Source organism: Elgaria multicarinata, chromosome 3 (assembly GCF_023053635.1).
Source record: "Elgaria multicarinata webbii isolate HBS135686 ecotype San Diego chromosome 3, rElgMul1.1.pri, whole genome shotgun sequence".
Taxonomy (NCBI): domain Eukaryota; kingdom Metazoa; phylum Chordata; class Lepidosauria; order Squamata; family Anguidae; genus Elgaria; species Elgaria multicarinata.
This window is the reverse complement of record NC_086173.1, coordinates 106,370,246-106,382,763: the sequence shown is the minus strand read 5'-3', so window position 1 is coordinate 106,382,763 and position 12,518 is coordinate 106,370,246. Positions and strand designations below refer to the sequence as shown.

General features: G+C 40.1%; 1 protein-coding gene across 5 annotated transcripts in view; it reads left to right on the top strand.

Moving 5' to 3' along the window:
- The window catches only part of PFKFB4 (6-phosphofructo-2-kinase/fructose-2,6-biphosphatase 4), an 82,402-nt gene that overhangs the window by 42,413 nt on the left and 27,471 nt on the right, over window positions 1–12,518 (top strand). For all 5 annotated transcript variants that reach the window (XM_063121174.1, XM_063121176.1, XM_063121175.1 and 2 more), the window contains exons 2-4: window positions 5,668–5,784; window positions 7,333–7,429; window positions 9,414–9,480. In XM_063121174.1, the coding sequence (XP_062977244.1) occupies window positions 5,668–5,784; window positions 7,333–7,429; window positions 9,414–9,480 (281 nt within the window). The remainder of the gene's footprint in view (window positions 1–5,667; window positions 5,785–7,332; window positions 7,430–9,413; window positions 9,481–12,518) is intronic.

Genomic DNA, 12,518 nt, shown 5'->3' with positions numbered 1-12,518 from the left:
GTTCACTTTTCTAGCCCTTTGGCAAAGTGTTTAATCTGATGTGAAAAAGAACCTTGTCTTTTATTGACTGATTAATTAAGCAGGATGTGTTCAAAGGCAGAAAAAGGCCTGTACAAGTTTATGGCTTCTGTTAATAAGAAGCTGATGAAGCTTTTCAGTTTATGAAGGCATGAAGTAAATGTGTTTTGTTGCCAGTGCCACAGTTCTCTCATCTTACAGAATTCATTGAACTCTAAACTTCAGAAAGCTTCTGTAAACATTTCTCTAAGTCAGAAGTTCTTATTACTTGTGCAAGAACATATTAATTTGTATTAGTAAACCCATCCTAATAAGGGTCCTATTAGAGGATTCTATCATATAAGGTGTGTGTTACTTATGTTATTTATCATTAGCATTTATATACTGCTAAAAAGCCATCAAGATGATGTACAACAATTTAAAACAATAAAAAAGAACATTAAAAGTAGTAAAACATTAAAACAACTATATAATGATCCTGTTCAGATGTTTAGGATATTAGCATCCTAAACATGACTTAGCATGTTGTCTGAACAGGCCCAATTTAGAAGTCTGAAAAGCTACAACATATATCCCAGTCCTTTTTCATAGCCATCTTCATAAACTGCTTTCTTACCTGATCACCTGGAGCCAATTCTTGTTACACATGACCAGGTAAGTGGTTATTTGCAAGCTTAAAATAATAAAATAAAGAAGATAAAAGTAAATGTGTGCACATTTGCCTAGTATGAGACTTTATTTTTGTTTGAGATTGACTTCTTTGGTTTGCACCATTTGCTGTCTTTGATGCAAAATTCCATGTCCTCAGATGTATGAATAAAAAACATGGTAAATGTGAAAGTGGTATGCAAGCATTGTGCCTGTTGTAGATAGACTTGCAGGGCATAGTTTGACAATTCTAAGCATGTCAGTGCTTCTCTAATACTGTTTCTCATGTAGACATTACACTTAATGAGAGGAAAAAGCAATGCAGTTTTCCCATTTCTTTCATCCAATTTCACTCTGTATAGGAATGGATTTATTGCCTGCTACCTAGTCATATGTGCCTTGTGTAATTCTCAGTGGATTTCTGGCTAGTCAAACCTCCATTCTTGCACTGAAGGCCATTGTACTACTGAATTTGGCAAAGTTTAGCTTATGTCTCAAGCAACTTTCATACGTAATATGTGTGGCAGAGTAATATGTATGAACTGTGATACAACAGCTCTAACAACTACAAATGAAAGTAACTTAACAAACAGAAGTAATAGCAGGTTGCATAGGATACCACTGTGAAAGAATGATCTGCACATCAAATTCCTACTTTATTTGTGATATTTGTATACTGCTAAATATAATAAAATCCCTAAGTGGTTCACTTTCTTGGATAGCAGTCTTTTATTAATGGTGCTGGTTTGTGTGTCTGAAAAGAATTTGATGATGTAACATTTTTCACGGTTTTGATGTGTCTGACATTTTTGCTGATGAAACTTACATCAAAACAAGGCCAAAGTACTTCCTTATCTCTCAGTTAATATGAATAATGAAGCTATTAAAGTTGGTTGAGTTATTAGAGCACAAGGAAGGGATTAAAGTCCAACTGTTAAAATTTGAAACATGTTGAATGCTTCAAATGACAGAAATAGAAGAAATAATGGCAGGCAGGCATAAGAACTATAAGATCATAAACATTGCCTTGCTGGATCAGACTAATGGTCCATCTTAATTCGTTTCCCCCCTCTGGGAAGATCACAAGAACATAATGGGTGTAGCTAACCTTTGTTTTTGTTCACATGATTTTTCTTGTAATTGATAATATACTGCCTTTCAACATTGATGTTTTGTTCTTAGATACTATATACCTAGTAGTAATTGATAGACCCGATGTCCATCTTTTTTGAAAAAAGCTTTTATCTAAGCTTTTAACTGTTGTGCTGTATTCAGTTACAAACATTTAAGTTTAGTTGATTTCAATGGCATTCAAACATGCATAACTGAATGCTGATTTGCATTCATTATTCTGTGTAAATAAGTAGAATTGTGGATTTGATTGCCCTTTAGTAATGGCCGGGTAATCTTCAAAAACACATTTTTAGTATTTTACATTTGTGTAGCCCAGGAGAGGATGCTCCACAATTCCTGACTACAATTGAGAGCTTCTCTCTTGGGTTCTTCTTACAGTGTAAAGCAGTCTGGGGTTTTTCTTTTCTTTTGTCTTCATGCACACAGCCAAAAATAACTACTGGGTTGGATTCAGAATCTGCCTTCCGCAAAAGGAAGGACTCTGCTTCCATGAGGTCTCTCCATCTGATTTATTGGGGTCCCCCTGCATTACCATCCCTCCACACACAGCTCACCCCTTTCAGCTGGGTCTTCAGACACTCTTTAGTATTTTCAGAGGACTGGAGGGGCTGCTGTCAGAAGAAAGGGACCCTGCATAAATCTGGATCCATCCCAGTTAGACTGCAGTCCTAAGTACAATCTATGAGAGTAAGTGTCTTTGGACTCAGTGGGCTTACCTCTGAGTAGATATGAGTGAGAGTATAATGAGATGAATATATCAGTGGTTCTTGACTTGCATAGGGACACATGCTTCTTTCATGATTTTGCTTTGTTCCTTTCTTGTGTTGTTTCTTCACACACTCCTCGGTTGTCATGTCACATACCAAAAGTATTCAGAAAAACATGGCAATGTTTGCATTGCACAAAATTTGCTCTGTAATTTTGCGTTACCTTAGAAGTGCTACAATTAGATCACTTGCTTGTAATGAATTTGCCCTCGGGAAAGAGCTTGTTAAGGTGATTAAAGATGCCAAAGTTTGATTTAGAGGGTTGATTCCTGGCTGGTTATGTTGAATCAATAACCCTTGTTTTAGATTAGCCTTACCAGTCTTTTAAGTTGCACTTGGGACACTGTGCTTACTCTAAATGCTGAAATCCACGCCTCTGCATAACCAAGGTAATGATACTATCTGAGCACTGCTGTTGATGTCTGGGTGGGTGATATATGTTCTCTAAGGCTGGTTTATGTAGGTCAGGGACTCCTATTAGAATAATCGCGTTATTTATATCCAATACTTCTACTTATTTTCTACCCTGCTTTTATAGGACTGAAATTTCTGACCCATAAAAAAGGTAGCACAACAAGGATGCTAATTATATACAGTACCGACTCCAGGTTTTTGGGGGCTTTTGAGCAATTCACCCTCAAGGTCTCCCCTCCTAAGTGAGTCTCCCTTCTCACCACCTTTGTCGTCAGCTGCTATTGCTTCTTACCTGCTTTCTCATCATTTACACCACTTGCTTGCTTGACAGGAACAGTGAACAAGTGGCATCTACTGCCCAGCTTCCTCACCACCACCATTGTCTCTGCCAGAGTGAGAGGCAAGTGAACAAGCAGGTTGAGGTGGGGAAGAGAATGAGCAACTCTGGCCGTTTCTACACCTGCCTTTTCCCCCCAGGATCATCCTATGCATCCAAATGACACACAGAGGATCCCGGGAGCAGGCTGGGACTATCCCTCCATTTGCCTGGGATAATCCTTAGATGTAGAAAGAGAGGCCTCTGTGTCAGCGGCGCCTTGCTGGGATGTGGTCTCTCTGCAGGTGCCGCATCATGCCTACCCTTGACCCAGAACCTGATTATAAGTGGCATGTATATGTTAACATCCCCAACCCTCCGATGACAACTTCTTCTAACAAAGAGGGCCAGGATCTCTTCTCGATCCTCCCAGAGTGCAGGACACGGAATAATGGGCTCAAGTTACAGGAAGCCAGATTCCAGCTAGACATCAGGAAAAACTTCCTGACTGTTAGAGCAGTACGACAATGGAATCCGTTACCTAGGGAGGTCGTGGGCTCTCCCACACTAGAGGTTTTCAAGAGGCAGCTGGACGGCCGTCTGTCAGGGATGCTTTAAGGTGGATTCCTGCATTGAGCAGGGGGTTGGACTCGATGGCCTTAAAGGCTCTCTTCCAACTCTACTATTCTATGATTCTAAGAGGTTGATTTGCCACAGAAGTAGTGGCAGAGGGAAGGGGATGTTTTGAACAGTCTTAAACAGTCTTCCATCTGCTCTTTTGTTGCTTTCCCCTTGATTTCCCTGGTGTACAGGCCATTCCAGTGGATTGTGAGGTTCAAGTGCAGTGAATCAGCACAAGAGAATCTCCAAATGTTTCTCTGAGAGGTTATAACTGAATTGTAGTTTCACATAGTGGAAGTTACAGTCAAAGTATGCAGACAAAATATGTAAATTAGCTTCACTTTTTCAGGTCACAAATATTTCTGGTGGGGTGCTCAGTGCTGACACTTTTTTTTTATTCTTTTGGATTCTTTTGGATTCAGCCACTGCTCCATCTGCATTTTTTCTTATATTTTTATACCACCATAATACTCATTTACCTTATAGGGCTATTATAAGAATTATTGAGGTACCAGCCTGGTTTACACCTAAAGGGTTGTTAAATTCAGGCTTGTTAGCTGGCTGCATTAACAAACCATGGTTTATTAACCATGAACAACCTAGAAAGAGAACCCATGGTTTGTTGTTGAGTTGTGAGCTCTGGGTTGTTTAAACCATGGATAGCTGTTACATGCAACCCCAGAACTATGGGTTGTTTCACTAGGCTATAGATGTGGCATGCAAGAGTTGTAAAAACAAACGAGCAAACCATTCTACGTGCTAGTACTAGAGCCCTGCAAAAGTATTTGGGATATGGGGGTGGGGATGAAGGAGGAGGGAAACAACCAACCCAGGGATTGAGAAAACAAACCAGAGTGTGCTTGATCATCTGCCAGATGAAGCCTGTGTAGGGCAACAAATGATGGGTTAAATAAACCATGGATTAGTGTTCTGAGTGATCCAGGCCACTGTCTTTTGGCCTCAGCCATTGCTCCATCTGCAGTAGTTATTTTTTTCTTATATTTTTACACTGCACTTTGGCTAGTGGACAAATAAAGGGAAGATACTCGTCCAATAGAAATGTATTATTTAGACACACAGGATGATGATTACTACCCAACTATACTGTTCTGCTTTCTTTCTGGTTGTTCAAAAGGAAATGCATCTTCCCCAGTGGTAAAGAGAAACAGAGAGAGATTTTGTTAAAAACAATAGAATAATATCTTGCTGTATTAGAGAAGCGTCATCATCTGTATTTTCTAATTGGCTGGACCTAAACTATAGTAGTTTTATGGTTTTAGGGCAGTTGATGCAACTATATAATCCTTTGGAAAGAATCAAATTCCAGATCCATAAACATTTGAAAAATGGACTTAGAGGAAAACTCTGTGTTCATTAGGAATGTATTAAAACTTGATAATTTCTGAAGGCTGACTTCAGAATAATATAAAACTTACTGCAACCCTTAGGAACGTAATAGATTAATAAACATCTTCCCAAACCCTAACCCTTATTAATGGGGTGGTTTTAGGAACTTCTGATAAAAATAAAATTTAGCTTTAAACCTTTTATTCAGTTGAGCAATGTTTTCATTGGGAAAATATCAAAAGTAGTGCCAGCAAAAAACCACAATGGGAATAACAGTGTGTTCATGTTCTGTTTGCAAAAATACAGCTGTTTCCTAAATGGACTCTGAAATTGAGCTCGGCCTTTCTTTTTGGCTTGAACACTACAAGCTTTTTTGTGTGTGTGTGTGTGTTTTTTTTGCAGTATGTATGACCAACTGCCCTACACTGATTGTTATGGTTGGCCTCCCAGCAAGAGGGAAAACCTACATCTCAAAGAAATTGACACGTTACTTAAACTGGATTGGAGTGCCTACAAAAGGTGACTACTTTTTCCTTAGCATGAACTTATTGGGGGAATTGGGGTGCTTAAAATTATTAATAAATATTATTATTGGCTATTTATATTGTGCCACCAGTGTGCGTAATGCTATACAGGGCACCATGCATGGTTCTCTGCCCTGAGGAACTTACAATCTAAAATTAGACACGCAGGAAAATAACAGAGGAAGGAGAACAAGGGGGAACCAGGGATAAATGGGGAAGGAAGATGAGGATGACTCTGTTCAGATGACATGCTAAGCCATGGTGGTTAAGCATTTTGAGCTAAACGTCATGGGTTATCATGTCGTGTGAACCATGACTTAGTGTGCTGTGTGAACCATTCCTAACCATGGTGGCTACATAACCACGGTTTAAATAGGGTGACCATATGAAAAGGAGGACAGGGGCTCCTGTATCTTTAACAGTTGTAGAGAAAAGTGATTTTAAGCAGGTGTCATTTGTATGCATACAGCATCTGCTGAAGTTCCCTCTTTATTGCAATAGTTAAAGCTGCAGGTGCCCTCCTCACTTTTGTATCTGGTCAATTGGGCAGGACTCCTGCAGCTTTAACTGTTATGATGAAGACAAAATTTCACCAGGTGCTACATGCATTCACATGACACTTGCTGAAATTCCCTTTTTTATACAACTTTAAAGATACAGGAGCCCTGTCCTCCTTTTCATATGTTCACTCTAGTTTAAACGCACTTGATAACCGTTTGCTGCAAAAGTTTTAGCAGCCTAACCATGGCTTAGCGTGTTGTCTGAACAGGCCCATTGTTTCTGTTGCACATATGCTTAGGTTTAGTTAGAAGCTAAGTTGCAGTAGGGCGTTGGAAGTAGGGGGCTGAGGCAAAGGCTTCACAGAAAATGTGGGTTCTGAGGAGGGATTAGACAGGAGAGGGAGAGAAGTGGCGTTGTGCAGATCTTCATGTAACAATACTTTCAGGGATAATTCTGAGCTGGTTTGGACATCATGAGAAAGTATGATTTATCATGTTGGGCAAGAGCTGCAGAAAACCTCATGCTCTCCCTTCCCCTCTAGCGTGACCATGAGGAGGAGATTGAAAACATTTGCTTCCATTTTTGCTTAACTGCTCCTTGTCTTGTCTGAAGCTCACAAACTGCAAGTCATCTGAACTATGGTGTGTTTAAATCAAGCCAACTTCAAACCATGGATTTGCATTATCCAGTTGTAATCCTTACAGCAAATCCTGCAAGTCATTGTAGTATCCCCCTTATTACAGATGTGGGGAGAGAGGCTGTGAGAGAGTGACTTGCCTGATGCCACCTAGGTTAGAATCATTCCCACTAACATAAATTAGGTGACCTCTAGTGCAACACCAGTGGTGCTTGCTGGCACAGTTGTTTTACTGCCCCTAGTAATTTCATGGCTGAGCTTCTGGTAGCTCAGTCTCTTAGTCACTGTGCTACACCTTAGCAGCAGAGATGAGATGTCATCTGTAAATTATAGGAAAAAGCCAGTGATGTTAAGGCCAAATTCTGATTGAACTCAACTTGACTAATTTCCTTGTTTTCCACATAGAATTCAATGTTGGTCAGTATCGGCGAGATTTGGTAAAAACATACAAGTCCTTTGAGTTCTTCCTGCCAGACAATGAAGAAGGCCTGAAAATCCGAAAGTAAGCTTGCAATGTGGCTTGCTCCTTTTGCTTCGCAGTCTTGTTTTGATCTGAAAGAATGTTCCATGTCCTCTGGCCTAGAGGCAGCTGTTACTAGCTAGCTATCATTTCGATCAAGGAAAGGGAAAGTAAGAAGACTGATTCAAGAGGAAATACCCGACTAGTCCTGAGAGCTGTCTTCTTAAGTCCCCTGATTCACAAGAAATAATTCAGATTATAATCTTCCTTATTTATTTTCCACCGTATTGAAGATGGCAAACAATAATAAAATACAGTTTAAAAGCAAACTCTTAATTAAAACATAATAAAAACAGATCCATCAAAACACAATTAAAACATAACAATGAAAGAAATCAGTAGTACGTTGCCTCCCTTGGCCGAGAATTTGGGAGAGTTTGGGGGCAGCCATCGACAAGGCCATCTTTTGCAAATGTGCCTCTGATAGTGATGGGTCTGAAGGATGCACCTTTCTCAGAGACCTTAAACCTCTCATTGGAGAAGGCAGTCTTTTAGGTAGGTCAGATCCAGTACTTTGAATTCTTCCCAGAAAGCAGACCAGTAGCCAAAGTAGGTTTTGTAACAAGGGAGTCATGTGCTCCCTGTAATCACCCCCAGTCAAGAGTCTGTCCAGAGCACTCTAAACCAGCTGCAGTTTCTGAACACTTTTCAAAGGCAGCTCCATGTAGAGCTTGTTATAATAGTCCAAAAGTGATACAGCCCCTCGAAGAAGGACTGGAGACAGTGTAGAACAGTGCCTCCAAGTCCTCCCGCAAACGGATGCCTCAAAAGGATACCATGGTAGATAGTATAGATAGCTGCCAAGATGTCCAGTAGAACCAACAGGAATACACTCCTACTGTCCAGTTCCCAGCATAGATCATTCATCAAAGCAGATCATTCATCAAGCACACTCATAGTAGGCCTCACCTCCCTAGGTATCCTGTCTACATCCTCAGGATGTACAAATGGAAAAGTATCCATTATAGCTGGACAACCAGAGTCCAAAGCTACAGACATTGGACCTGTATCAATTAAGGCATCCAAGTCGGCATGGATACAGTTGATTTTATTTGCAAATTGTTGTACAAATTGGTCACAATGTTCTGTTGAGGAGTTCACATTTCCTTCTTGTTGGCCAGAACGTAATAGGCCTCTGACCACTCAAAAAAGCTCCATTGGGCAACTTTATGCAGATGCAGTGGTGGCAGGAAGAAATAGTTTCATTGTCACCATCAGGGCCGTGGAGTAGGCTTTCAAATGAGCTCTAGCCTATGTTGGGTTCCAGGTTTTCTGCCAACATTGCTCTATCCACTTTTGTTTCATTATCCCCAGCTTCCTGAAAAACAAGGAAGCTCGTTTGGTTTTACCCAATGGGAGATGATGCTTAGGAGCAATTGTGTCAACCACCCAGGCCACTTCCCCATTCCATAGGTCAGCCTGGGCTTTGACAAAGGAAAAACCCAAGAGCTGTCAGAAAACCATTCAGATTATCAGTATCCTGTGGTGGACCATTTTAAATCACTCCCCCGGCCCTGCAGAGACTCTGAGTTCCAGTAAATGTAAAACCCACCAAGAGTTCCATGAGAATGGAACTATAGAAAGTTCCTCCACTCCCAAATCACCATCATTCCACCGTCATCCTACCCAACACCATTGGGACAGAACCTTGGAAGCTGGGGGGTGGGCATAAAGTCCTGAGTCACTCCTGACCAGATGACCTGGTCAGCATGTATGATGGAGTCCCTCAGCATAACAATAGTACTGGTATAGTACTCCTATACCAGCTATGTGATTAGGAGCAAGACACTCAACATGTTTCTCCATTTGTAAAGGTGTCTCTTGGATGTCTTTGTAAAATAGATTGATTCTTGGACTTTATATTGTGTTTTAAAGCATGCTAGGAACAAACTAAGTGCCATGTGTGTATGTAATGATGCACTGTTTTCGGGAGTGTAATTGTTATGTTGTTTCTTCTCTTTTTAAGACAATGTGCCTTAGCAGCACTGAATGATGTTCGGCGATATCTTTGTGAAGAAAATGGGCATGTAGCAGTAAGTGTTCATTCCCCCATGGCTAAAGAAATAAGTCCTAAACTATTCATGGAACTCATGGCTGCCTTCTAAATGAATTCTAGTTGTTGGGTGCATGTCCCCTGTGGAATCTGGGCTCTAAACCCCCATTGATAGTAGACCCTCTTCACTTGCTTTTTAGTGATATTATTACAAAATAACATCACAACAAAGGCAATGTTGTATGAAAAAAACCTGCCAACATCAGTGGGTGACTTGCCATAGTTGTGTCTTGAGGGGTGTAAGAAATTTTCCATTCAGCTGTTACTGACATTTCCTCTCTAAATACAGAAGTAACCATTTTGTATTGTTTGCTTCACTGATTGTTTTGTAAACTACCTTCAGAAGGTGAATAACCCAGGAGGTGGGATCAAACTTTATAATATAATAATCAATTAAAGGTTCAGTATTATCCAAACCAGTAAGAGTTTGCTACTGATTTAACACCAGATGTGAACTAGAACAGAGGGAAAAGGGAAAGAACCAAATGTTTGGGAGTACGAAGACCTCTTCTCATAAATCCTGCTTACTCAGAACATCTTGCGTAGCAGCCAACACTGTACATTTTCAACAAAATTTGAAATGTTTGCACTTTTCTCTTCCTAACCTCCTTCCTTTAGAATTTCAGTGAGGCAAGCATACAATTGTGGTGATGACATAGATGTTGTGGGATTTCCCTAGGAGCAGAAGGAAATGATAAATTATAAGCACACAGATATGATAGCCAAACTGCTTTGTTTTGTGTAGCTGGTCTTTATGTTGATAACTTTTTGTAGATGCTGCTTCTTGCTGTATTTGAAATTTTAATCTTTAAGGTCCTCCTTCTGTTTTCTTGCTTATAAGTGCTTTACTGGCTGGGTTTTGCAGAGAGAACGTTCTACTTCTCCTTTGTGGTTTTACACAAGGGCAACAAGGATGGACACATACCTTGAAATGTGTGGGAAGTGCATGACAGGCCAAGAAGGCAAAGCAACGTTCCAGATCTCCCATACTTAACATTGTTTAGAAATGACTGATTCAAGTCCACCTACATCAGAGCATTTAAAAAAAAAAGAAAAATAGACTCAATCTAATGTTATGGATCAAATCTTAATCAAGACCATCTTCAGTAGGTTTGCCTCTAGTTCAAAATCTGTGCATGAGAAGGATGATAGATGCTGTTTGTGGAACCCTGGGAGTAATTTATTCAGTACTGCCACTGGAAATTTAATGATAGCATTCAATCATTCCTTTTATTGAAAAAATGGATTCTCCCTGGAATGATGATTTTTCTATCTGTTTCTTTATGCTGGAATTAAAAAAAGGGAAGAGAACACATATAATTATGTTTTTGAAGAATACATTTGTTGTTCAGTTTGATCTTCTTGGTTACTTTAGGACTAGGAACTTCCTGAGGCTAAGAAACACAAACCAGACAACAAATGTAGTGCTTCAAGAACTTCATTTTGTGTGTCTCTTCTCTTTTTTAATTTTACTATAAATGCAAGACATAAAAACAGAAGATAAAAAATTCACCAAAATGATGAGCACATATATTTTTGTTCTTCTGTTTTTAAATCTGGCATGTATTCTTCTACTTAGAAGAGTCTCTGACTTTGTCATTAGAACTGAGTATCTAACTTTAAGTTGTGTATAAAATATGAGGCTAGCGGTTTGCAGAGAGATCAGGACAGTATAGAAGACATTTGATTCTGTGTGTAATGTTTGGTACAGGAACATAGTAGATTAATGCGCTTTGTCAATCGTACTAAGATTCCTATGATGCTTTTCTAGGACTAACATAGTATGGGATGTTGGGACATTAAAAATCCATGGGCTGTTGTGTACAAGCAGGACAGATAAGGTGAGTCTGCTCTTGCAGATTACCAGCTACTTCTGCTTTTAATCAACAAGCTATGATGAGCCCGTTTGTATGTTGTTGAACGGGATGTGTGAGCTTGGAGTGCTGGATTGTTTAGGAACTAAACAATCCAGTGGTTGACCCATGGCTTGTTGTTGGCTTAACTGCTACTTAGCCCCTAAACAAGCCAGTGCTTTGTATTCACACATCAGACTCAACAACCTACGAATGGACCAAAAGTCACATTTAAATATGCTGTTAAGATAAATTTCATCTAAAATAACAATACAAAGAATAGTATGATGGAGCAGCATATTAATTGCAATAAATCACAAGCCAAAGAAAGCCTGGGTGAACAAGTGCATTTTCCAGAGGCTTTTGAAGCAAACCACATTTTCTGCCTCCCGAATATCTTGGAAGAAGGTTTCCAGAGAGTGGGTGCTGCCACAGAGAAGGCCCATCTTCGAGATGTTACATGGTGACATTCTGTTGGTCATGGAACGGCACTACTATAAATGCAGAAGTGGTGTGCAGGTGGGAGGCAATGCACCCACTCTCTCCTGTTTGTCCCCAACAGCTCATGGGTCGTTTCATCTGTGGTCTGTCATTATGTGCAAACCAGATCAGTGACCTCATTCTGTCCATTATTTTGTTCATGGGAATACTTTTAACTGTGGGCTGCATGGACTAAGCCCTGACAATGGGAATTACTGTCTTTGTAATCATGCATTGGATTGAGCTGTTTGGACTACTTGCCATCAGTGTGCCGTACATGTACTTATGGCAGGAACCGAGCATTACACTCCCTGTATGCCGTACAAGATCAGGAACATGCACTTGCTGTGTACATGTCACAATTGTATAGGTATTGTCAAAAAGCATAAGGTGTGAACAAAGCTCTGATTCATGAAATATACTCCTTTAAGGCTGTAGCTTTGAGGTCCCCAATGTGGTGCTCATGGACACCTTCCTTGGCACCCTCCCCAGGTTCCCTATCCCACCTGTTTTTATTTATTTATTTATTTATCATGTTAAAATTAGTTTTTAAACCGAGAGTCTGGCATGCTGCAAAACACCGGCATCCAGCACCACCTTTATTTCCAAGAATCCCTCTGGGTTCCACACAACTCCAGAGACAGTCTTAGAAAGTAAAAATGGCAGATGGCTCCAGAGAGCACTT